Source organism: Phoca vitulina, unplaced genomic scaffold (assembly GCF_004348235.1).
Source record: "Phoca vitulina isolate PV1807 unplaced genomic scaffold, GSC_HSeal_1.0 scaffold5, whole genome shotgun sequence".
NCBI lineage: Eukaryota > Metazoa > Chordata > Mammalia > Carnivora > Phocidae > Phoca > Phoca vitulina.
This window is the reverse complement of record NW_022589708.1, coordinates 57850771-57878323: the sequence shown is the minus strand read 5'-3', so window position 1 is coordinate 57878323 and position 27553 is coordinate 57850771. Positions and strand designations below refer to the sequence as shown.

General features: G+C 37.5%; 1 protein-coding gene across 7 annotated transcripts in view; it reads left to right on the top strand.

Annotated features, from left to right (window-relative positions):
• The window catches only part of RCBTB2 (RCC1 and BTB domain containing protein 2), a 42663-nt gene that overhangs the window by 1552 nt on the left and 13558 nt on the right, over nt 1-27553 (top strand). For 2 of the 7 annotated variants that reach the window (XM_032403031.1, XM_032403035.1), the window contains exons 2-10: nt 10780-10878; nt 13954-14079; nt 14397-14462; nt 19952-20107; nt 20309-20459; nt 22651-22817; nt 23365-23523; nt 23660-23767; nt 24788-24930. In XM_032403031.1, the coding sequence (XP_032258922.1) occupies nt 14421-14462; nt 19952-20107; nt 20309-20459; nt 22651-22817; nt 23365-23523; nt 23660-23767; nt 24788-24930 (926 nt within the window). In that variant the 5' untranslated portion in view covers nt 10780-10878; nt 13954-14079; nt 14397-14420. The remainder of the gene's footprint in view (nt 1-10779; nt 10879-13953; nt 14080-14396; nt 14463-19951; nt 20108-20308; nt 20460-22650; nt 22818-23364; nt 23524-23659; nt 23768-24787; nt 24931-27553) is intronic. The other 5 variants (XM_032403036.1, XM_032403037.1, XM_032403032.1 and 2 more) reach the window with 4 other exon arrangements.

Here is a 27553-nt window from a genome sequence, read left to right as displayed (position 1 = left end):
TATATATATATATATATATATATATATATATAACATATATATATATATGTTATTAAGTAGCAGGTAAAGGCAATTGGAATGATACATTCTTGCACACCCCGCTTCCATCATGCTGGCCTCATTGGGCTTGCTGGGCTTACCAAGTGTTCCTACACCCTAGGGGCTAGACATTTGCTATTTTCTCTATGCTCAAAGCTCATTTTCCCCCTCCACCCATGTATGTATGGCACCTACCTTAATCCAAGGCTCAAAACAATTGCCATCACTTCAGAGAGGTGACTCATGTCGTTTAAAATAGCCACTGCTTTCTCTTTCCAACCTCTTACCCTGTTGTCTTTAGCTTTTTAGCACTTATCACTGTCTGATAATACGTATTTGTATGTGTATGCTCTGTCTCCCGCATATTCAGAGCACAGTAGATATTTGTTAACTGTATAAGTGAAACTGAAATCTGACTCCAGAAATATTTTGTTCTGAATTCTCAATGTGGATTCACTCATTCATTCAACAAATATTGAGTGATTACTTTCCATTAGGTTCTGTTCAGGTATTTAGGATATGTCAGTGAACAAGATAGACAAAGATCCCTTCCCTCTGGAGCTTACATTCTAGAAAAGAATGATTGACAGTAGACGTATTTGTTTATCATTTAGAAAATTATAAGAGCTATGAAAAATGAAAAAGAAGAGCAGAGAAAGAGGCCTGAGAGTACAGGTGTGGGTTGCAATGGTTATGGTTATGGTGGGTCTGAAGGATAAACTGAAGGTGATGTTCAAGACAGAGAACTAGGTTTTCAAATTATCTTTCTGGGAGAAAATGTTCCTTGCCATTCTCTACTATAAATTTGATGGGGGCCCACAGCATGACCATTGTGACAAATAAAACCTTATTTTATAGTATATAGGTAAAACATTTTTTTTTCCAAATTGGGTTCAAATTATTCAGAATTTTACAATTTAACCTCATACATCAAATGAAGAGACTGGGCTCTTAAGTGGAAGAGACTAACCAAATGAATACTACAGATGTGTTGAGAAAAAGTGTATATTTTCTGCATGTATTACTGTACTTTGCAATTGCTTCTTAATGTCTCTCTGACTGTGATTAGTGAATTTTTTTTTTTAAGATTTTATTTATTTGACAGAGAGAGAGAGTACAAGCAGGGGGAGCGGCACACAGAGGGAGAGGGAGAAGCAGGCTCAATCCCAGAACCCTGGGATCATGACCTGAGCTGAAGGCAGACGCTTAACTGACTGAGCCACCCAGGTGCCCCTTGAAGTTGTTTTCTAAGAGTGGTCAATTGCTTTTCTTTATTTGAAACTATGTTGAAAGTTCACCTCGTATGATGTCATGTGATAAGGTATTAAATTATTGCTGTTAGAGATTTCTGAATGAACTAGATAAGACTTAGAGAAAGAGGCTGATAGGAACAGTTTTAGAAAGTGAAGTGTGTCTTTTGGGCCCTTTACTTAAGTAGATTACAAACACTATGTTTAAATATCAAAACTATTAATCTGGTACTATAAATATAAGGTACCTATGGGGTTTGCCTAAGCCTTTAGGAGTTTGTCGTATTTAATTTTGGTTTATCACTTGGTTAAAGTGAAATTAAAATGCCCCTAAGATGCCACTACTTTTGAGGTTTACTGGAGTTGAATTAGTATAAATCAAAATTGACCAGACAAGAGAGATTTGAGACCAGGAGTGGAATTATCAGGGTAGCAGAATGACATCAAAGACTCCTGTTTGAAGCTGAAAATAGAGGACTACATGGGGATATTTACTTCAAAGGAGCAGATAGTTTGCGTCTCTGAAAGGGATATTTATAGTATCCTTCGGTGGAAGGCAGATATCCTTCTCACTTCCATTATCCGGAAGGAATATGTGTCTAGTTCACGTGGTGATCCCATCTTAGCAATATAAGAGTTTTTAGGAAATTTAAGGCATAATAGTTTTTTTTCAACATATATCTGACACTGAAGTGTGTGTGTTATGTGTCGTCAGGCTTGCTAATCTAACCTGAGCTAATATCTATTATGTATATCTCTCCTTGGAAGACATTTTGAGCTAACAAGTACCAGTGGATGACAGTAAGTAAATCATAAATAGTGGTCACATTATAATATGTTCTGTATTACACTGAATGTTTATGATACTGAACAAAATGAATCCCAAATGGAAATGAACCAAGGCTAAGAAAGCCTACCATGCTGAAGGAATGTTTATGTTGTGGGACAAAGATCTTTCACAATTAGGATTTTATTTCATAGGCATGTTAGGATTTTTTTTTTTTATTGTACTAGATCTATAAGGACCTAAATTTCAAATGGATTTACAAATTTCTCAAGTACTAACTCATTTTAGCTAGCTTAACAACATAAAAACATTCATATAGTTTATGTTGATAATTTTTCATATTTGAAAAAGGTACTTTTGCTGTGTGTGTTGGAAAAGGCTAACTTTGATGAGCTCAGTAATCTCTTCAAACTAATACAAGTTTGCTTGGGACTGAAGATCTGCCTCATCTCTCTTGATAAAATTTGGAAACCTTTTTACGAACATAATTAAAATAGCAATGATGTTTCTGTGTTCTAAGTCAGTTTGATGCTTATCATAAACCTGGCAATATCATTTCCTTTGAGGTTGTACCTTTGTTTTAGCTGTGCTTTTAGTTTTTCAGTTTTGTCCATCCTGTTTATAATTGTGCCACATTAGTTAGCAGCTGTGTAGGTATTTTACTGTTATTTGTAGTAGGCTTATGACCTCTCATTCAAGTAGAGGTAAATTATAGCTATCATCCTTTTTCACAAGTGATAATTGGGATCATGTTTTCTTATATCTTTATCATTCATAACTTACAGATGACATACCATTTAATGGTTCAGCTAGCATATAGTTGGGAATCATCATTACCCCATTGACAGTTACTTGGTCTGGAGTTCATTAACACACTGGTGCTGCAAACTGTGCTGGCATCCTAAAAGACATTAGTTTTCTTTAATCCTATTTCTTTGTTTATAAAAGCATCATCAACTGTATTGCCCAGATCAGAGAATTTGGTAAAAGCATTGAGTTCTATATTGCAAGAAAACTTTTTTATATATTATATTTTTCAAGCATAGTTTTAGAGTTGACCTCATATTATTAAGTTGAATTAATTATATATATTTATATATAATAGTTTATTTTTATATAATAATGTAATATAATAATATAATGTATAATAATATAATAAACAAAATATTTATATATAATATATATACAATAATATAATATATATATAACACTGGGTTTTCTTTGCAGAAATTACTATTTTTTTTCCACTTCAGGGATTACTTTTGAAGAATGGTTATTAGCATTTAGAAGTTCCTGGTTAATTGCAAAATATCAGTTTCCATGGAAAATGCTTTGTTCTCATAGATATAGGGTGTGTAACTTATTAGATCTTAAGGCCCACAAGTGCTGTTGTGTTGGGGTAATGTTGACACAAGCTCCTGGGAGGTGGATATCTTTTTGCTCCACATTATTTTGTTTTTTATGTAAATTTGCTTTCAGCTTAGTACCTACTGCAGGCACCAAATCAACATTTGTTGAATAAATTAGGCAAATGAATGTATGTCCTATAATCAGCTTAACTCTTTATCTGGGTCAGAGGTATTACCAAGTAATATGACACATTATCCTACTAGCAAACACACTGATTAACATTGATTACCAAAAATAATATGTAGAGGCTGCTTATTATATACGTTGTGTAGGAAACTGAATTATTTGACCTGTTCTTTGAGAGGATTAAGAATTGATATGTTTATCATGTTCAGTTATCAAAAGACTGCTTCTTATCCACCAGTCTCCAACTGTGTAGCTATTTTTTTTTTTTTTAAAGATTTTATTTATTTGACAGAGAGAAAGACAGCCAGAGAGGGAACACAAGCAGGGGGAGTGGGAGAGGGAGAAGCAGGCGTCCCGCAGACCGGGGAGCCCGATGCGGGGCTCGATCCCAGGACCCTGGGACCATGACCTGAGCCGAAGGCAGACGCTTAACGACTGAGCCACCCAGGCGCCCCTCCAACTGTGTAGCTATTAAGAGTGGAGGGGAAACTCTCAAAATACAATCTGTAAGATTAAGGAGTTATCTGTTCTAAACAGGGGAAATAAATTGCTGAACTGTACAAGTTTAAGAAAACAGATATAATAGGAAATGTTGAGGGGGGTGGTCAAATGGTGGTGTAGGAAGATCCTGAGCTCACCTCCTCCCTCAGACCTACCAAATCTACAGCTACATATGGAAAAATTCCCTCTGAAAAAGACCTGAGAACTAGCTGAATAGCTACTTCACAACAGAACAGTGAAAGGGCCACATATGGATGGTTTCACCAAAAACCCAACTGCCAGAGCGGCAACCCACAGTTGGGAAGAATCTCACAAATCTGGAACTTCCTTGATGAATGAGGGGTTTATACTCCACATCAGGCACCCCAACCCCTGGGACCTGCAATGAAGAGATGAGCTCCCCAAACATCTAGCTTTGAAAACCAATCACATCCAGGAGACCCAAAAGGCTGTAGAGAACTGAGATATTTCTCTTAAAGGGCTTGTGTGCAGACTCACTTGCCCTGGGAACCAGCACAAAAGCAGCAGTTTGAAAAGTGCCTAGACTATATGTGAAGAAGATTTGTTTTCTAACCTTAAAGCATCTGCTGGATACAACAGGCAGGGGACTGTTGGGACTCTCCCTGGGGACAGAGGTGCTGGTGGGTGCCATTTTTGCACTCTTCCTCTACTGTGATACCATGGGTAGGCATGCTTGTGTTCCTGGGTTCCCTAGGACTATAATGAATGGAGAAACAGTTCATGGTAGGCTGTTACCCTCAGGGCACTGCGCAGACAGCAGACTAAAACACACCCCCAGTCTATTTGTGAAAAAAGCCTATTTACTTGTCCTGCCACTTCAGCCCAAGGGGCAGACTTCAGGTCTGCCACACATCTAGAGGCTACAAAGGTGCTCTCAAGGAATATAGCCTGGGGGATGCCATCTTTCTGCCTTCCCTCAGTCTCTCTACAAATTGCAAGGACCTCTCAGAAAGGAGCTTATACACTGGTCTGAAGCCCCAGTTTTTGCAACTGTCACCCAGGGGACACTGCCAGATTGCCTGGTCTAGAGGTCAGCAGGGTCTATGCTTGTGGTCTCAAAGTAATAGTCAAAAGATGTTCACCAAACTTGGGAGAAGAATGAATGAATACAGTGAGAACTTCAACAAAGAGAATATATAAGAAAGTACCAACTGAAGCCATGGAACTGAAGAATACAATAACTGAACTGAAAAATATTCTTGAGGGTGTTCAACAGCAGACTAGATGAAGCAGAAGAAATGATTGGTGGGTGATCAAGAAGACAGGGCAGTGGAACTCAGAGCAATAAAAAGGAAAAAAAGAATTTTAAAAAAATGAAGCTAGCTTAAGGAACCTATGGGACAACATAAAGTGGAACAACATTAGCATTGTAAGGGTCTCAGAAGGAGAAAAGAGAGAGAAAGGGTTAGAAAATCATACAGAGATTAAACAACATGCTATTGACCAATGGGTCAATCAAAAAAATCAAAGAAGAAATAAAAAAATACCTTGAGACAAATGAAAATGGAACTATAACTTACAGAATCTATATGATTCAGCAAAAGTAGTTGTAAGAGGGAAGTTTATAGGGATTCAGGCCTACCTAAAGAAATAAGAAAATTCTCAAATAATTTAACTTTATACTTAAAGAAGCTAGAAAAAGAGCAAACAAAACCAAAGGTGGTAGAAGGAAGGAAATAACAAAGATCAGAGTGGAAATGAAACAGACTAAAAAGATAATAGAAAAGATCAATGAAACTAAAAGCTAGTTCTTCGAAAAGATAAACAAAATTGATCAACCTTTAGCTAGACTCACCAAGGAAAAAAAATAGAGAGTTTAAATAAAATCAGAAATGAAAGAGCAGTTACATCCAAAAAGCATTGCCAAGACCAATGTCAGAAGGCTTACAGCCTATGTTTTCTTCTAGTTTTATGGTTTCAAGTCTTACATTCTAGTCTTTAATCCATTTAGAGTTGATTTTTGTGTATGCTTAAGATGAGCAGTCTAGTTTCATTCTTTTGCATGTAGCTATTCAGTTTTCCCAACACTGTTTATTAAAGAGGCTGTCCTAATTCCCATTGTATATTCTTGCATCCTGTGTTGTAAATTAGTTGAATATATATGCATAGGTTTATTTCTGGGCTCTCTATTCTCTTCCATTGATCGAGGTGTCTATTCTTATACCAATAATCTGTTACAACTGACACCACAAATACAGTGGATCATAAGAGGCTACTATGTATCAGACTCTAAAAGCAAAAATAAACAAGTGGGACTACATCAAACTAAAAAGCAAAGGAAACCATCAACAAAATGAAAAGGCAGCCTACAGAATGGGAGAAAATATTTGCAAATCATATATCCAATAAGGAGTTAGTATTCAAAAAATATAAAGAACTCCTATGACTCAATAGCAAATAAACAAACAATCTAATTAAAAATGGGCAGAGGATCTGAATAGACATTTTTCCAAAGGAGACATACAGATGGCCAACAGGCACAGGAAAAGATGCTCAACATCACTAATCATCAGGGAAATGCAAGTCAAAACCACAATGAGATGTCATGTCACACCTGTTAGACTAGCTGTTATCAGTATGCCAAGAAATAACAGGTGTTGGCAAGGTTGTGAAGAAAAGGGAACCCTTGTGCATTATTTGTGGGAATGTCAGTTGGTGCAGCCACTATGGAAAACAGAGGTGTCTCAAAAAATTACAATCACGTATGATCCAGTAATTCCATCTCTGGGTATTTACTGAAAGGAAATAAAAACAGTAATCTGAAAAGATATATTCACCCCTATGTTCATTGCAGCATTATTTACAATAGGCAACATATAGAAACAACCTAAATGTCCACAGATGGATGGATAAAGAAGGTGTGGTATATATACACAATGGAATATTACTCAGCCATAGAAAAGAATGAGATCTTGCCATTTATGACAACATGGATGGACCTAGAGGTCACTATGCTAAGTGAAGTAAATCAGAGAAAGGCAACTACTGTATGATTTCACTTATATGTGGAATCTAAGAAACAAAAAAAACGAAAGTCATGGATATGGAGAATAGAATGGTGGTTGCCAGGAGTGAGGGGGTTGGGGGGGAAGGATGAAATGGGTGAAGGGGCTTGGGAGGTACAGACTTCAAGGTATGAAATGAATAGGTCAAGGAGATGTGGTGTGCTGCATGCTAACTATAGTCAACAGTATTGTAGGTGCATATTTGAATGTTGCCCGGAGAGTAGATCTTGAAAGTTCTCATCACAAGAAAGAAAAAGAAAAAAAATTTTTTGAAGATTTTATCTATTTGTCAGAGAGAGAGAGAGCACAAGCAGGGGGAGGGGTAGAGGCAGAGGGGGAAGTAGGCTCCCCGCTGAGCAAGGAGCCCAATGCAGGACTCGATCCCATGACCCTGGGATCATGACCTGAGCCGAAGGCAGACGCTTAACTGACTGAGCCACCCAGGTGTGCCTCCTTTTCAAGTTTTTGTTTAAATTCCAGTTAGTTATCACAGTGTAATATTATTTTCAGGTGTAGAATTTAGTGATTCATCACTTACATATAACACCCGGTGCTCATCACAAGTGCCTTCCTCAATATCCAGCACCTATTTAACCTCATCCCACCGCGCATCTCCCCTCCAGCAACTCTCTGTTCTCTATAGTTAAGAATCTGTTTTCAGGTTTGCCTCTCCTTTTCTCCCCGCTGTGCTCATCTGTTTTGTTTCTTCAAATCTACATATGCGTGAAATCGTATTGGTATTTGTTTTTCTCTGACTGACTTATTTTGCTTAGCATAATACTCTCTAGCTCCATCCACATCATTGCAAATGGCAAGATTTCATCCTTTTTATGGCTGAGTAATATTCCATTGCATATATATACCACCCATTCTTTATTCTTTCATCAGTTGATGGACATTTGGACTCTTTCCATAGTTTGGCTATTGTAGATAATGCTGCTATAAACATTGGGGAGGATGTATCCCTTTGAATCAGTATTTTTGTATCTTTGGGTAAATACCTAGTAGTGCAATTGCTGGATTGTTGTAAGCAATTTTAGACCAGAAGTAGAAAACACATTTTTGCCATTCTAATATAATAGTAAACTTTTTTTCTATTATGGATATTCTTCCATGACATTTAAGATACTATGTCTATGTTATTTATTTGTTATTTTCTTTGGTATTGGTAAAATTTTATGTTTCTGATGGCAAAAGAAATTATGGTTTATGAATTGTGATTATCAAGCCTTATTGAATTATTATGTCCATGGTCAAGGCAATATTAGAATGGATGTATTATGATTCCCAAATTGTGTTTTCTTTAACACTGGGTAACCTTGGGGCACCTGGGTGGCTCAGTTGGTTGAGCGTCTGCCTTTGGCTCAGGTCATGATCCCAGGGGCCTGGGATCCAGGCCCTTGTTGGGCTCCCTGCTCAGAGGGGAGTCTGCCTCCCCCTCTACCTCTGCCCCTACCCCTGCTTGTGCACGTATTCTCTCTCTCTCTCTCTCAAATAAATAAATAAAATCTTTTTAAAAAATTGGGTAACCTTATTCTCCTGTACTCAGATGATTAATATAATTTAAGCTTAACATTTTGAAAACTGTCTTGTCAGATGGAAAAGTGAAATCATACCAATTCATTAAAGAATTACATGGAAAATTTTATCTTTAGCATCGCCTTCATCCCAACTTTCCTAAAAGGGTGCCTGCATGGCTCAGTTGGTTGAACGTCTGCCTTTGGCTCAGGTCATGATCCCAGGGTCCTGGGATCAAGTCCTGCATTGGGCTCCCTGCTCAATGGGGAACCTGCTTCTCCTCTCCCTCTGCCTGCAACTCTGCCTACTTGTGATCCCTCTCTCTCTCTCTCTCTCTTTTTCTCTTTCTCTCTCTCAAATAAATAAAATCTTAAAAAAAAAAAAAACAGTTTGCTATGGAAAAAAATTCCCATCAAAGTCCAGCTATCTATATCTATATCTATCTATGTCAGTGTCCACAACACATTAAAATAGTATTGCTTTCTGCATGTTTTTAAACTTTACCCAATAGTATTGTTTTTTTTTTTAATTATGTTGGTTTGTTTTTGTTTTTATTTTTTTTTTGTTTTATTTGTTTATTCATGAGAGTCAGAGAGAGAGATAGAGAGAGGCAGCAGCGGAGGGAGAAGCACTCGATCCCAGGACCCTGGGATCGTGACCTGAGCCGAAGGCAGATGCTTAACCATCTGAGCCACCCAGGCGCCCCCAATAGTATTGTTTTTTGCATGTTTTAAACTTTATCAAATTAGATCAAATAATTTATCAAATAGTGTATCATATGTATCATTCTGTGACTTAGTGATTTTTGGCTAAAATTATTTTGGAGATTTATCTGAGTTGATTCTGCATAATTTATTTTAATTGCTGTACGGTATGCACATACCACAGCTTATAAATTCTGTTGATGAATCCTGTTGATCAATTCTGTTTGCTATTTCTATTTTTTTTGCCATTGCAAACAATTGCATATATGCTCTAGAGTTCGTCTAGGCCAGCATTGTCCAAGCTATAAGGCATGACTTACTAGTGATCTTGAAATTATTTTAGTGGGTTGAGACCAACATTTTCTTTTAAAAATGGAATAGGAAAGGATAAAATAGGATAGAGTAGGGGAGAATAGAATAGAGTAAGATAGAAAAAATAGAAAAGAAGATATCCCTAAGTACCTCATATAATAAGGGTAAGAATTATTTTGTGAGACTTTGTTTCAGGTACATATGTGTATCAAAAAAAGATTGAATGAAAGACACTGCTCTGGCCTAAATATTGTTAAGTTGCTCTTTAAAGTGATTATACCAGTTTACGTTTCTTATAGCAGTATGAGTGTGCTATTTGATCTGCATCCTCACTAACACTAGGAATTGTCCCCCTTTGATTTTGCAGAGGTGATGGGTGAGATCTGTCTCACTGTGATTGCATTTCCATGGTGAATTTGAGCATCTTTTAATATGTTTATTAATTGTTTCTGTGAATTGCCTTGTCTTTTGTCCATTTCTAAATTGGATTTTTTTTCTTACTGATTTTTAGGTATTCTTTATCAATTCTGGATGCAAATCCTTTGCAAGCCATCAGTTATATATGTTGAAAATACCTTCTCCCATTCTGTGGCATGTGTTTTCCTTTGTTCATTTCATCCTTTAGTATGCCATATTTTTAAAAAAGTTTTAATGTAGTAAATTTTCTTTGTGGTTTATGCTTTTGTGTCTTATTTAAGAAATCTTTCCCTGCCCTAAGAGTCACAAAGATGTTTTCTATACTTTCTTCCAGAAGTTTTAAAGTTTTGCTTTTTTCACATTCCAGATGGCTTCCCTTGCATTTTCTATGTTGACATACTACAAATTAAACTTTTTTTAGTCTGTGTTTTTTCTCGTATGTTACAGTGTCCAAATTGTTGAAGCATGGTCTCAAAACTTACAAAGTGTAATATCTAAAGGTTATATTTTACAATATTAACTTTTTAATAATTGAGCACCTCTACTGCTTACTTTTTAATAATAGAGCTAATACAATTTTTGAACTGTATACTTCTCAGATAAATAATGGCTTGTTAAAGTTGCAAGATGGTATATTCTTTATCTTCTCTGTTTTTCTCTAATAGAATTTATGTATTTATGTTTTTCAGTCACATTAACTTTATCCTAGAAGACAATCTTACAAGGATCTAGAAGGAACAGGATTAAAGATGACTGAACACAGGGCTCCAGAAATTTAAAACAATCAGGTACAAAATTTTTGGATGACACATTCCCAACCAGGCAGTACATAATAAAACTGGAACATGCACAGGAAAACTTAAAATATCCCTGCAATACAGGGGAGGGTCCAGGAGAGGAGTTTTGAAATCGTCCTGGGTTCAAATACTGGCTCTAACCCTGACTGGTTGGTGATGGTTGGTCAAGTTTTGGAAACATGTCCATAAAATGGAGGCAATGATTGTGTCTGTTTCTTTTGGCTATTATAAAGTTTAATAATATAAGGAACTTAATACCTGGTACAGGGTAACTGTTTATTTTAACTGTTATTATTGTTGCTACTGTTATTTAGAATTCATGGATGTGGTATTCTGTATATATATTGTGGATTTTTAAGAAGTACAAACAGGGTTCTAGAGGGGAGGGGGGTGGGGGGATGGGTTAGCCCGGTGATGGGTATTAAAGAGGGCACGTACTGCATGGAGCACTGGGTGTTACACACAAACAATGAATCGTGGAACACTACATCAAAAACTAATGATGTAAAGGTGATTAACATAACATAATAAAAAAAAATAACACCTAAAAAAAAAAGAACTATATATTGATATACTACTATAACATTGATAATAGTAATAGCCTGGTGAGGGGCGCCTGGGTGGCTCAAGTCAGTTAAACATCTGACTCTTGATTTTGGCTCAGGTATGATCTCAAGTTTGTGAGATCGAGCCCCGCATTGGGCTCTGTGCTCAGCACACACAGTCTGCTTAAGATTCTCTCCCTCTCCCTTTGCCCCTCCTACCTTCCCGCTGCTCACACACTCTCTCTCTCTCAAAATAATAATAATAATAGCCTGGTGAAATCGTGTAGATCACAAGAGAAGCTAATTATAATCCTTACATGTATTCCATAAACTATTCCTCAAGTGGTGCAAATTGGAGAAGCTAGTTTTCTCTATTATGTTTGATCACATTGAAATAATGTTAGAAAAAAAAAATCCAACTACTTTCCATAATGCTAGAGAATTCAATTTTTTTCATGGTACTGTACAATAGTAATTATTCTTGAGTAGTTTTTAAATCTTCAACAACATTCTGACCAATAAAAATGAAATTATGCTAATCTTATGTTTAGTCTTAATTGAATTTTATAAATGTTATTTCTTGAAATATGGTAATTTCAATATGCCATTCATGCAATTATGTCTTAACTTGATTAGTGAAATAGAATGGCCTGTGTTCCACCATTCTAATTTTTAAAGAGTTACTGTACTTGAAATTGATCAAAGACACCAAAAAAAGCTATTTATTTTCCTCCTTAAAAAAACCAGGATTAAAAAAAAAAAAAACAGGCTATTCAGCTGATTAAAAAAAAAAAAAAATCTCTGTTAACTGATAAGGAGTGATTTCCAGGAGATATTGTTAAGTGGAAAAAAAAAAAAGCAAATTGCCAGAGTATATAAAGTATGCTATTTTTCGTATAAGGAGGAATTGGGAAATAAAAACACAGACACGTATCTGCTTATTTTTGCAAAAAGAAACAGGAAGAATAAACCAGAAACCAGTAAAATTGGTTACCTACAATGGTAGAGGGATGGGATGGGGAACAACCCAGGATTGCTGTTCTAGGATCTCAGTGTATGAGCAGGATTTCCCTTCTCCTAGGAACAAAAGTGGCCTCCATTACAACGAGGGGCAGTGACATTTCCTCTTTGGTCCCTTTTCCTCCTCTTATTGATTTCCCTTTTTTTTCTTGCCTTTGACTTCCCTTCCTCTAATTTTTTTCCTCTCCTCTTCTTTCTCTTTTCCCTCTCTCCTCTTTTTATTTCTTGTTCTAGTAAACCTGAGGTAAATGTGGAAAATGTTCCAGTTAGGATGAAACAAAAAGAAAAGAACCTCGATGCAAGCATGCTCCAATATACAAAAAGCTGTATTCAAAGAATGCTTTCAACCGATATATATAGTCTTGTGTTCTTCTCTGAGCCGTGTCCTGCGGTGGTTATAACAGTGAATGAGTCACGGTTGCCTCTCTTAAACAGCTTGCAAATTAATAGAGAAGACAGATCGCGTAGGAATAAGTGTCACATGAAATTATTTTTCCATATTGGCAACTAGATCAAGTTTTGTAAGTTTGTAAGTGACAAAAGTCTGTTTCTTTTAAAAACAAGTATCTTTTCCAAACATTAGAAATAATGATTTTGGGGGTGCCTGGGTGGCTCAGTTGGTTAATTAACCGACTCTTAATTCTGGCTCAGGTCATGATCTTAGGGTGGTGAGATCGAGCCCCGCGTCAGGCTCCATACTCAGTGTGCAGTCTGGTTTTGAGATTCTGTCCCTCTCCCTCTTCCCTTCCCCCTGCTCATACTCTCTAAATAAATAAATAAATAAGTAATTTTTTAAAAAACAAGAAATAATGATTTGTATCAAGTGCCATAGTTTGAGCTATAATTATTCTGAATATGTGATTATTCCTTGTATTCTGAGAGACCTTTTTATAGCTGAGGAGAACAAAATTTTACCAGTATCCTCAGGGGCATATAAAACATTGATAAGGAACACTGTTAAGACTTCACCTTATTTTGATTATTGTTTTTATCTGTCTATTATAAGGTTCTAACTGCTTGTAGATAATATCAGATAAAATGTTCTGATGTTAGCCCTTGAAATGTGGCTTGTGTTTGGGTAAATAGAACCCAAACTAATAAATCAGAAATATCAACATTATTAAATATAATTTCATTCAATTGCTTTTGGGATGAGAGAGAATATTTATTCATATTTATTTTTAGTGATGAGATAGTTAACTGTGTAATGATTGAACCGCAGTGCAGACCTGCCCTGCGAGAAATATTAAAGGGGGTCCTTTGATTGAAGCGAGAGCCCATGCTGCATGTCTTTTGATAGAGTTGCTTCTGCTGTTACTTTTATGTGGTAGAAAGTAGTCATTGTGGAGATGGTTAATTAAGGCGAGAACACTGAGTACTGTTGGTGCATACTTGGTGGCTGTTGTTGGAGGTTTGTTGCTAAGGTCTAGGATAAACAAAGCCATATTCATTCTTCATCCTTTCATTTTTTCATTCATTCCTCCTTATTTTTTCCCCCCAGCTTAGCAAATCATATACTCTTCAGTGGAGCTGAGAACTGCTAAGTCTGCTCTTCACAGTGATTTGGAACTTTCCAATCCCAGGGAAAATTTGACCAAGGTCTAAAATTTATTTTTTCTTACTTATGGTAGGTCAACTATAAAATGAAAATTTTCTACTTATTTCCTTACAGATTTAAGAATCTTCCTTTATCCTGGGATGACTTTTCCAGACCTTTGCAGGAGGAGTCCCATAGGAGACCATATGATAGTTCCAGAACAGTTAAAACACCTTTTGGGTTTTATAGCTATTAACTCTCAGGCCCAAACCTTAATTCCCTTATCTTCCCTTCACCATATTTGAGCTTAGCTTATTTTCTCTGTTAATTGGAAGTAAAATCATTTTAACCTGCCTAGTTTCATTAGACATACGGGATCCTGATTTTACCACATACTTTTTCCTTAGGGGACTGCACAGGACTGAGTCCATATGGAAGAAGAGCTTTCCCTTTCCTATGGAGAAAGTGGCAAGGTTAGAAAAAAAATCATGCCTTTGGGCCATGTATTTTCTGTTGCATGAAATACATATCAAACATCTACTGGTCACCCAACAGGAAGAACAGTGAGATAGTATCTGTCTTTGAGGGGCTCACAATGTAGTGCCTCAGATGCAAACAGATAATTATTGTGGGTATATAGAATGCTAAAGGGGCCAGCAGAAAGCTGTGGTATTATCTGAGGGGTAGAGCAGGGTTCCCAGAGATGGTGCTGTTGGAGCTGGATGAGGAGTACAGACCATCCCTACTTTCACAGATAATACCGTCCTGCAGAAGGGTCTGAGTTGATCAATGTTTACTTCATTCCCAGAGATTTAACAAAATTATAAAATACCTAATCTTAGATGACATATTCTTAATTCATCATTGGTTCTTTAACTTACTCCTTTTCCATCACAGCTCAACATTACAGTCAACCAGCTCAAGTCCGATGTGTCCAACTGTGTTAAAAGTTTCACATCTTTCAGCATGCATATTGATTTCCATCTTGTGTTAATTTTATTAAATTGACACACTATCTGTTCTTCATTACTAAGAGCTTAATATTAACTGCCACTATTAATTTTCATTTTTCTGTTTTCTGCTGTTTTTAAATAAAGTATGGTCAAAACACAACAAAAGATGTAAATAATTATATGATCAAAGCACAATAAAAGATGTAAATAATTATACAAAGCCAGCATAATGTACAAAGATGCAAAACTTCTGAAACCAAACCATAGTATTACCATGTGAGCCCTTATAGGACAATACAAAAGTAGCTTACAAAAGTAATACATAGAACTTGAGAATCTTCTAAAATGTTAATAGAAAAATTCCTAATTTTTCCCGGAAAGAACAAATTTAGTAAAATAAAAGAAATAGACTAACAGAATTAGTGATGAAATGACTATTAGATATAAAGCGTTACATTGCCAGGAAGTCCTGCAAAGGCAAGGTGTTGGTGGGTTTCTTTAAATAATTTTTTTTGTTAGTCATGCCCAACAGGTAATTTTGGTTCTATTTCTACGTGCTGTATTTTAAACTTAATTGTGACAACTTAGTTGTCTAGAGTTAAGTGAAGTATCATAATCTGTTCAATTCTTCCTTTGGCTGGAGAGACAGAGTTATATAGGTAGGACATACTCAAAGGAGTAATAAAATGCATCTTGGTCTCTAATTTTATGGAGCTGTGTTTCCTTAATTATATTTTCCTTGAGCTAATATTAAAATTTCACCACTTTGCATTTCGCAAACAGATGCCAGTGAAAGATGAGGGGGGGGGGCGCTGGATGGAAAGGAAAGGAAAGGAAAGCTGGCCAGGGATAGTTACCGCCTATATAGTAGGAGTACATGCAGGAAGGAGGGCTACCTGGGCCATATTAGGACTGAATTCTAGGGACACGATCTTGATGACTTCTCGTGTATGCTGTCAAACTCTCACTCCCTGGTAGTGCTTTCCCCCCCTGCAGATGTTTCTGTTGCCCGCCCTGGGCTCCTGCTCAGCCGGTCCCTTACGTAACAGTTGGGCACAGAGGTGGTTGGGCTCCTTCTGCAGAGTTGCTGTCATGCAGGGTGGATGCTTCACCTACAGGTGCTGTGTGTGAATTCTGTGCTCCCTGCGCTCCTGTTATATGTACAAAGTATACGTATGCGTACAGTATATGTACATGTTTACAATATATATAATGTGTACAGCTATACACACTCATGAGTGCATTGCAGAGAAACATTTTTCTTCTGAGAACAAAGATGCTACAATTCCTTGAGACTGATATGAAATATTTACCTCAGAAAAGTGTAAATGTGTGCCTTTCATAAATTAAGTCATAAGTTCCTCCATGAGATAACTCTCCCACAAGACTTAGAAAAGAAGAATTTTTGATGATTCACCTCCAGGAGCCAGCCTTCTGACAGACATTTAAAAGCAGCGTAGTCATGCCTCCCTTGTACCCAAGGTTATATTGTAAGTATTTGTTTTTTATTAAATTGTGAGCTCCTTGAAGGGAGTGAGTATGTTTCATTTTTATACCTTTAGTATCTTGCCCTCAATACATGTTCAATGATACTGTCCACACCTGATGTTCTTTTGACTTGTGACATCCTTTAACAGATGTATGAATTCAGGTAACACTTCAACACACACACACACACACACACACACACACACACACACACACACACACTAGAATCCCAGTGGTTAGTAGAGTCCTGGGGTGGGTACTAGAGGTTTGGTACAGGTGAGCCAGGAAGAAAGTTCAGAACTAATGATTTGTAGACAGGTGTTTAGGAGCTTATTGGATTTACAACCTGATTCTAGGCATCTAAGAAACCACTTGATTTTTGTAGCAGGGCAGGTTGAAATCCAAAAATCTGCTTGAAAGGAAAAAATGAGATAGGAGTGCTTATTTTCTCTTTGTATATTGCCATCCGCCCTGTTCGTGGAAGGTAACCCACAGTGTGTATTATTGCCCTGTTCGTCAAGGACTGGATGAGAACAGCAAAAGCCCTGCAATTGTAAATTAGATCTACCAGTGGTATAACTTTTTATGTGAACTTTTTTTCTCTGCAACATGTGATGTGTGGAAAGCAGGCTTTAGACGCAAGTGATCTTGGGGGATTACTTAGTCTTTCTGTGCCTCAGTTTCCTTGTATTTAAAATGAGGATAGCAATATCTATGCCCTACAATTGTGAAGATTAGAAATAATATGTAAGAATTCTTTTAACTAGCACATTAGCTCATCTATAAATATTTGATGCCACATCCCAAACGTTGTTCTTTTTGAAATTTATAGACATTTTTAAATAGGAAAAAAAATTAAAATGCAGACCCCAGAGAAGATAAGATTCCTTCAGGATATAAGGAGGTATGTAATTTACAGTAGAAGCTTAGACTAAAAGCTAACATAACGAGAGATTCTGCCCTTAGCTCTGTAGTGGCCTTGAGTGCTGCCCCAAAGATAACAGAGGACTTCATTCTCCAGACACGGTCCTAGAACTTGAGTGGCATGCTGAGGGACGGTGACTGGCTTTGGCATCAGGGGAGCTCATCCTGGTTCAGGCGCTGACATTAACTCAGGATGATGCTGTGAGCAGTTACAAGCTGCCTACCCTCTTTATTACTTTCTTAGGGCTGCCTTTAAAAAGTACCACAAACTGTGTGGCTTAAAGCAATAGAAATTTATTCTTTTACAGTTCTGGAGACTAGAAGTCTGAAAGTAAGGTGTTAGCAGGGCCATGCTTTCTGAAGGATCTAGGGAAGAAGGCTTCCTTTCTTCTTCCCAACTTCTGGAGGCTCCTGTCAGTCCTTGGTGTTCGTGGCCCTAGAGGTGGATTGCTCTAGTCTCTGCCTCCATGACCACATGGGCTCCTTTGCATGGTGTGTTGCTTAATTTGATGTGTCAGCTTGAGTGGGCCACTGGTGCCAGATTACACACTGCTTCTGGGTGTGTCTGTGAGGGTGTTTCCAGACGAGAAGAGCTTTTGATTTGGGGAACTCAGTAAATGGTTTGCCCTCCCCAGTGTGGGTAGGCATCATCCAAGCTGTTAAGGAACTGAATAGAACAAAAGGTGGAGGAAGGAGGAATTCATTCCTTTTTTTCCTGTTTCACCGATTGATCGTGGTCATTTCACTTCATCTTTTCCTGCCCTCAGACTGAGATATACGTCACTGTCTCCCCTGGTTCTCAGGCCTTTAGACTCACTACATTATGCTACCAGCTCTCCTGGGTCTCCAGCTTGCAGATGCAGATCATGGGACTTCTGAGTCTCCATCATCTTGTGAGCCAAGTCATTATAATGTGTGTGTGTGTGTGTGTGTGTGTACACACAGAGTTACCTGACTCCCAAAGTGGGTGGGACAAATATGCTTTCAGGTCTGTAGAAAATAAGTAGCTAGTCCAATCAGCTTTCTACCAGAACTCTTTCTTGGTAAGGTTGACTTAATAACTGATAGGAAAGATAGGCCTTAGAAAATCCTTTGGTCCTTTAAATTAAGCAGGAGTATGGTGATTAAGAGAAAGGGCCAGACATGCCATTTGAAAGACACGTTGGCTGTTTATGCATCTTATATTAATCCTCAAATTTTTGAAAGCTGGGAAGCACATATGAAAAATGTTCCCAGGATAGCAAATAAATAAAAGCTCTCTTTAAAACAGCTTTACAGTGTCCACATTGCTTGCTCTTATGAGAGCACAGGTGCTTATGATCTTAACGTTCACTCTTATGGGTTTAAATGTGTTCCCCCAGCCCCAATTTATATGTTGAAATCCTAACCCCCAAAGTTTGGGTTATTAGAAGGGGGGGGACTTTGGGAAGTGCTTAAGTCATGAGGGTGGAACCCTCATGAATGGGATCAGTGCTTTATAAAAGGGTCTCCAGAGAGATCCCTAGCCCCTCCCCCCGCCCCATGAGGACATGATGAGAAGGCAATGGCTATGAAGCAGGAAGGGGGCCCTCATCAGAACACGAGCATATTGGTGCTTTGATCTTGGATTCCCAGTCTGCGGGACTGTGAGAAGTAAATTTTTGCTGTTTATAAGCCACCCAGTCTGGCATCTGTTAGAGCAGCCCAAATGCACTAAGATGCCCCAGTACCTCAGAAGGTGACCTTATTTGGAAATGGGGTCATTGCAGATGTGATTAGTTAAGATGAGGTTATTACGGTGAGTTCTAATCCAGTATGATTGGTGTCCTTATGAAATGGGGCAGTTTGGGCCCAGAGGCAGACATGCATAGAGCGAGATGATGTGAAGACACAAGAAGGCGGTACCTTGATTTTGAACTCCTAGCCTCCAGAACTGTGAGAAAATAAATTTCTTTGGTGTAAGCCACTCACCTTGTGGTACTTTGCTGTGGCAGCCCTAGCAAACAAATACGTACTTTCTGGGTGTATATTCCTACCAATCCCCAAACCTGAGTGGGGGGCTGGTGGTGAGGGAAGCCACTAACTGCTCAACTGATGGTCAGAACAGACCCCAGAACCGGAATTCCTGGACCGGTTCCTTGGTGTCACCTTTAGCATTGTTCTTTTCCAAGAACGCGTTTCGTCAAGACTCAGGCGGCTGAGGAAATCGCAGTGCTCTCTCTCTCTCCGTTTTTCCTGCCTTTCCAACCAGCCTAGTTTCCAGAGCTACGTTTAAGACATAGCCAGCACTGAAAGTACAGAGGTCAGCCTTAGACGATTCTTGTGGCCCTGAGGAAAATGAGCAGGTGAGATCTGATCCCAGCCGGGGTCTCTGGCCCTTGGTTGCTGTGAAAGCAGGACTGAAGCAGTGGGCTCGTCAAGACAGTTCCCGTAGCTGTGAGGGGCCTCTCGAAAATAGAGCCGGCCCTCCCTGAGCCGGTGCTGACTTCCACAGAAGGAAAAGGGGAAGGAAAAAAGAAGCATTTTTTAATTAATAGTCTTAATGTGTATATTTATATATACACACACACACATATTTTTAAATTTTATTTATTTGTTTATTTATTTTTCCTTTTCAGCCAGTACAGGCTACTCTATCATCTTTGAAGATGTTAGATGTGGGAAAGTGGCCAATTTTCTCCCTTTGTTCTGAGGAAGAATTGCAGTTAATTCGTCAGGCCTGTGTCTTTGGCAGTGCTGGAAATGAAGTTTTGTATACTACAGTAAATGATGAGGTAAATTTTGAAGAAAAAATTCAGCCACTTACAGTAATGGATTTGCTAAGCTGAAGATCTTGGGGGGAACCAAGGAATTAAGATTTTAAGAAAAGCATGGAGGGTAGATTCTTATATGTTATATAATGTTACACAACGAAGCAATAATTATGGGTTTGTCAGAAATAGAAGTGCTCGAACTAACAGTGGTCTTTCCCACAGATTTTTGTGCTTGGCACAAACTGCTCTGGTTGTTTGGGATTAGGTGACGTCCAGAGTACCATCGAGCCTCGGAGACTGGATTCTTTAAGTGGCAAAAAAATAGCCTGCCTCAGCTATGGGAGTGGCCCCCATATTGTCCTTGCAACAACAGGTAACTTAGGGACACAGGGTAGAATTTTAGCCACTGCCTTATTTATTGAGAAACAAGACTTAGGACCACCCCTTAAACCAAGAACATACTTTTTGATTGGGTAGGAGTTTCTGGCTCTGCCCTGTGAACTTGACTCTACTTTGGACAACAGGAAATATGAACCTATCTGGATATCAGAGTAAGATAATGGAGCGGATGGAATTTAGCAATTATTGGCACTTTTGATGTGAGAATGACAGGGCTGCAAGCCCCGTAAGCCCCTTTTGTTTATACTTTAAAAGTTGAACTATTTTGCATTAAAATGCTGAATTCACTCTGGACCTTCTGAACCTGAGATCCCTGATCTATGAAATAAGACACTAGGGCTAAAGTCCAAGATGCCCTCTAACTCCTAGCACTCTGGGATTCTGACCATCAACAGTGACTGATGGCTATATTTGATATTAGTAGTATAAGGAATTAAATACTTTCATGGCTATTTCATGAATTCACACTAATAGGACGTTATAATTAAATCATACCTTAGAGTTTTTCTTAAGCTGGGTATTCATTTTATTAGTATTCTTTGAACTGAAAATAAAGTTTATAAATGAAAATATAAATTTTGGGGAATTTTGGTTGCCAGTAATAGGCTAGATTTTTTTGGACCACTTCTTCACTGGAAACAACCAAAAATTCTAGATAAAATATTTAATTTTTTTTTCATTGAGGCATCAAAGCACTAACAAGGCAGAGAGGAATTATTGGATCATATTTAAGAGAAAGTGTGAACTAAGGTTAAAGGGGAACTTAGAGCTAGTTTTGCCTTAAGGGCATCTCCCTCTCCAATTAAATGGAGTTGTGGTTTGATGTACTCATGAGGTAGAAGGGATCATGAGTCAGAGACCTAACATGTTATGCTAGGTCCACAAAGGGCTACAATCTAGGGGCAAGGATGGGCTAGCTCTCCCATCTGTAAAGCCCTGGAAAGAAAAATCCTTGGCTGTGAGCAAAGCAAGGAGGAACAAAGAAAGAAAACCTCTCCCCAAAGGGTTGTAATCATGGATTTGTATTCCAGTTCACATCAGACTGGGCAGTCCAAGAAATCTCAAGCCTTGGATTTATTAAAGAAGTAACTTTAAGTGCCTTAATGGCATCACAGAAGTTAATGCAGGTACTTTCTAGAGGAAGGTACCTTCATCCTAGGACCGAGGAAATATGATGCCAATGAAAAATGAGTGTTCAGTGACAATTAGTAGCACGTAGTCAAAGATAACCAGGTACATGAGGAAACAAGGCACCATGAATAAGAACCAGCAAAAAAAAAAAAAAGACAGCGAAAACTGACTACTAAGTATCAGATATTAGAATTATCAGATACCAGTTACAAGATGACTATATTTACTGTGTTTGAAAAAGTACAAAATGAGCTTGAAGATACCTGCAGAGATCAAAGAAGATTTGAAAAAGAACCAAATAAACAATATAATTATCAAAATGAAAAGCTCAGTGGGCAAGTTTTATAGCAGTTTAGATGCATCAAAAGAAAATTAATAAACTGGAAGATTAGAAGAAATTATCTGGAATGTAACACAAAGAGATAATATAGTAGAAAGTACAGACAAAAGGAGTATATACTATATGATTTCATTTATTTGAAGTTCGAGAACAGGAAAAACTGAATTCTCTTATTCAAGATTATATATGGGGAACTTTTGGAGTGAGCATCAGGTTGTATTTCTTGACCTGAGTGGTAGTACATGGGTATGTGCTTTATAATTATTTATAAAACTGCATATATATTTATGAACTTTTCTGAATATGTATTATACTACACAATAAATAATATAATAACAATTTTAAAATTAACTTGATGATCATTTTATAGATAAGAAAATAGGCCCAGAGAAGTTAAATGATCTTACAGTCTTTTGACTTTCCATCTGATGTTCTTCCCATTACTCTTAGTAGCATTTTTCTGCTGTTTATTAAAAACCTATCATCCAGCTATTATAATTGCATCCATTTAAATTTCATCTTGTTGCTTTGAGATAGAATATAGTTTATATTTTCCAAATGTATTCTTTTGTAGAATGAGTTTGGTGCTTTTGCACGTGAATTTTTAGTTTTCATTCATGGAGGTGTGCAATATATATGTTCATATAATAAAGTAGCTGTTTTGAAAGCTGGTTGTATTTCTTTTTATTTTCAGAAGGAGAAGTCTTTACCTGGGGTCATAATGCTTATAGCCAGCTGGGCAATGGGACAACTAATCATGGTTTAGTGCCCTGTCATATTTCTACTAATCTGTCAAACAAACAAGTCACTGAAGTTGCCTGTGGGTCTTACCATTCTTTGGTGCTAACATCTGATGGAGAGGTGAGAATAATTAGCATAAATCTCATTGATTTTTTTCAGTAAGATTATATAAATTCTTATAGCAGTCTTAGAAATATGATCATTTGATTAAAATAACCATCTTCCTCAAATTCAGTCTTATTCTTGTTAGCAATTCATAGTCCTGGTGGTTATATCATGAAGTGTACCTTTATGTAGTAGGGATTTCTGTAACTGCAAGATTTAAAAGGCTGTAATGTTCCTTCTATATTGCTATACTCAAGGGTTTTATTTACAAAAAGAAAAATCCCAAAATGCTGGAAAACATGGCTAAGGTAAAGTTGATATTTTAATAATATTATGTGATATCTGAACAGAATTATTGCTATTTGTGTAGATAATACTGATAACCTAATTTTATCAAGTAATGCATTTTGTAGGAATGAACTTTATAAAAACTTCTCTGCCTGTGGTGTGAGAATTTATGCATATCCAGCACTTTGAGAGCGAAGATGAGACACTATAAGTACATGTTAGTGTCCATTTGAGACACTTTATAAGTTAGCGTGTTTCATTTTTTAATTCCCAGGTATTTGCCTGGGGTTATAACAACTCCGGGCAGGTAGGATCTGGATCAACAGCCAATCAGCCGATCCCTCGAAGAGTCACGGGCTGCTTACAGAATAAAGTAGTTGTGAACATAGCATGTGGGCAGATGTGTTCAATGGCAGTGGTGAACACTGGGGAGGTAAGAAAGTTGTTTCGTATGTTGTTTAAAAAAACCCGTTTGCCTTACCAGTGTGATACTGACATGGCATGTTTCTCAACAGAGAGCTCGCTCGCTTCTGTGTTTCATGGGCACTGAGTCTCTGGTTTTCCTTCAGGTCTATGTCTGGGGTTACAATGGAAATGGGCAGCTTGGACTCGGCAGTAGCGGCAACCAGCCAACTCCCTGTAGAATAGCAGCTCTGCAAGGCATTCGTGTCCAGCGGGTATGTCCACAATCGTTTATATGTGCCTGTTTTTAAGTCTTTAGTGGCAAAGATACCAATGGACGCAGTTTTCTTGGCAGATGAAAAGTTTAGCTGCTTGTTGTTTTCTTCACTGAAGTAAAGGCTAAAGCTCTATTTCCCTGAATTAAGTTGTATATGTTCATCAGGAAATTTATGTTTCTGGGCCACTCTCATACATAGCTGTTGGAACGTAAATTGTTACGATCTTTTCCAGGGAAACTTTGGCAGTATATATCAAGAGCCTTGAAAATATTTATACCCTTTGTTCTATAATTTTATTCCTAGGGTATTATCCTAAGGAACCAAAAAGGAAGACACTTACAGAACTATTGGAGAAGATATAACAAAAGAAGAAAGAGAGAAAGAAAAAAAAAAAATGCTAACTTCAATAAATAAATAATAGATGTAGCATAATTTATCTAATCAAATAAGTTAATGGTTAAATAAATTATACTTAATCTGTATGAATGGAAATGATGTTTACAAAAGGTTTTTAATGATATGGAAATAGTGCTATGTGATGTCAAGTAAAAACAAAGATACAGACGTGGTGCATGGAGACATGATACATATCCCTATATCTACATAGAAGTAGAAAAATAATCCTGATCTTGAGATTACTTTCATATTTATACTTTTCTACATTTTTTCAACATTGAACATGTTTTACTTTTACAATAAAAAAGAAAAAAAATTCTTAAAAAGTAAAAGTGTGTTCCATATTCACTCCACACCCTTGATCTCTGTGAGCATGATGAATGCCATATTAAAGCTGAACAAACCAGACTCATGTCACCATGACTCATGTTGAAATTACTGCAGTTTTGGCCCCACATAAGCTAAGCTAGTTCTGGGCAAGTACTGGTTACCTTAATGTTTTGCCTCTCTGAGCAGGCTGCCTCTTTTTTTTTTTTTTTTTTTTTTTGCATCTTTGATTCTTAACCTATCTTGTGAAAGCATATTTGCAGGCCTAAGTGGATTTGGTTTTTCTCTTTCCAGGTTGCCTGTGGCTACGCACACACATTAGTGTTAACAGATGAAGGCCAAGTGTATGCTTGGGGTGCAAATTCTTATGGCCAGTTGGGCATTGGCAATAAAAGTAACCAGTCCTATCCTGCGCCTATCTTCATGGAAAAGGACAGGTAATACATGCATTTTCAAAATAACTTGCATGTTCTTTAGTGATAAAACAGAACGTAGACATGATATAGAATTGTGGGGAACTTGCTGCTAATATTAGAATATTCTTTCATGAGAACATTCATTCCTTTTTAAAATTGGCTTTTGGAGGCACCTGAGTGGCTCGGTTGAGCAGCCGACTCTTATTTTCAGCTTGGGTCATGATCTCAGGGTCCTGGGATCAAGCCCGTCATCGGGCTCCGCGCTCCGTGGGGAGTCTGCTTGAGGATTCTCTCTCCCTCTGCCCCTCCCCACACTCATGCTCGCTCTCTCTCTAAAATAAATAAATAAGTCTTTTAAAAATAAATAAATAAAATAAAATTGGCTTTTGAACTGTTGGGGAGTTTGTATGTTAAATATTCTACTTTCACTTACTCATATTTCAGCTACTCTACACTAACCACAAGGACTAAACCTTCAATAACTATCCTACTTTATTCTTCTCCCTCACAAATTACCTTTTCCTCCTCCTTATTGTTTTCGGTTTTATATTCTTAACAGGAAGTTGAATAACACTTGAGGTCAATCTTCTGTGGCTTAGGAAAATGAAAGTGTCTCAAATAGGGTAGGGTATAAAGCTATTCACTCAGCTACTTATAAAATGTGCCAGTTGAAAGGATAGGACTGTCTCATTATTTTAGCTCCTAAGCTATCACTATGGGGACATGTAAAATGGTTAGAAAATTAAGACTTAGTTTTGCCCACTTCTTTGCAAGGTTGTATTAAGTAATTTGCTAATTAAAAAAAATCCAGAATTTTTCCCCAAATTATCCTACTATTTCTGAAAGCCTTTTGAGTGTCTCAAACATGGCTATATCACTGCCTTTTCATTCTACATTTTTTAAATTATTTCATTAGTCTTTCTGTTAAACCAGGGTTGTAATCATTGTAGAAATTACTATATTTCCTTTTTTATTGTGCATATTAATTTTTGTTAAATCTGATTTTAAAGTAAATATATGGACACATAGATTATCTTGCATTTTTATACAATTCTTTTATATTTTCCTGTTGGAATATTTAACAACGTGAGTGAAGAACAAGATTGTCATTTTCAACCCACTTGTTTTCATTTGAGTGTTATAAGCTTGGCTAATTTTATTTAACCTGTGTCAAATAGGTTAAAAAAAAGACCTGTTTTTGGTTTCTTTCCCCAAAATCTTAGGATAAGACCCTGGACCTCTTAAGGCCTGGGGAGGAGGAGAGGGACTGGAGGCCGGAACCGGTGGGTGTGCATACATGCACACAGCCATGCTATTTGCATTTCCCTTCAAGGTAGCTCAGAGCTACTCAGTGGAAAGAGAAGGGACAGTCTTGAGGCTTTGAACAATCACAAAACTGCCTCAGTTTAGCAAATCCAGTCAGTAGGGACGTTTAGTATTTAGACACACAACAAAGAAGTGTTAAAGAATCAAGTAAAGGTGTCATGGAAATAAGAACAACATATTTGTATGGCACTTTACCATTTTTCTGCTGCTGTCACACTTCACATACATTTTAACTCATCTGCAACTGGACTTGCCAAATCCACTGCTATCTGCCCACCGGCAACTTGCCCCACGTTGCACTGCTGGTCCCCGATCACCCCAGAATGAGCGCCAGGTCTTCTGACTCTAGTCACGCTGGGCCAGATGGATTATAGGGCAGCGTGGTGGGGGAGGCAGGAGAGGCAGAAAAGCAGGGCATGGGAGTTATGGAGTGTCAGCTCCTTACCTGGTACTTGAGAGTACTGCTTTTTTGTCTATTTTAAAAACTCAATTTTTTAAAAAAATCTTTTTGACTTTTTTCAAATTTTGAATTATAAATGTAAAAAAAAAAACGTGGAAATAGCTACACACTTGCATGCTCACTGTTGTCCACATAATCATTATTTGGGCTCTAAATATCATGGATGAATGTTTTGAAGGAGATATTCCTGCTTTTCTCTTTTCCATGCCTGAATTCGCTGTGGTCATCCCTGAGTTTGCAGGCTCTCCACCACACGAATATTGCAAGGGAGGAATTTGTAAGTCTGCTGGGACTTGTTTTGCACGTACCCACCCTTTTCAGTGACTGAAATTTGCAGATATGTTATGACTTATCTCTCAAGAACTCACTTCTGACTCTTTGGGACCCATTTCATGGAAGTCTGACTAATTAGAAACAAAAGGATTGAATTTAGGGTGGGGTGGATCTCCAGGTCCTGGTTACCTATTCACAGAAGTGGAAAGTGAAAATCTGTCTACACTGGATCCTTTGCTCAAATGACAGCCCAAGGAAAACCTTTTAAAATTTTTCCCACAGAGTTCTACTTCTGATGAAGAATGCTAATAACATTTGTTAGCAATTTATGTTCACATAAAAGTAATTTTAATGACTAAAGTGATTCTCTTCTCTCTAATCCAGTCATTCCCAATCTTTCTGAAGTCTCAGTACTTTGATTTACCAGCATTTGTCTTTGTTCCTGAAGTTTCATAAAAGCATATTTGAAGTTAAACTGATTTAAAGCTAACTTTGCCTTGTGTTTCTGTGAATTTTGTGACACCTTGTGATAATTGGTAATATGTTGGCCTCTTACAAAGCCAAGCTTGGGAGTCACTGCTCTGG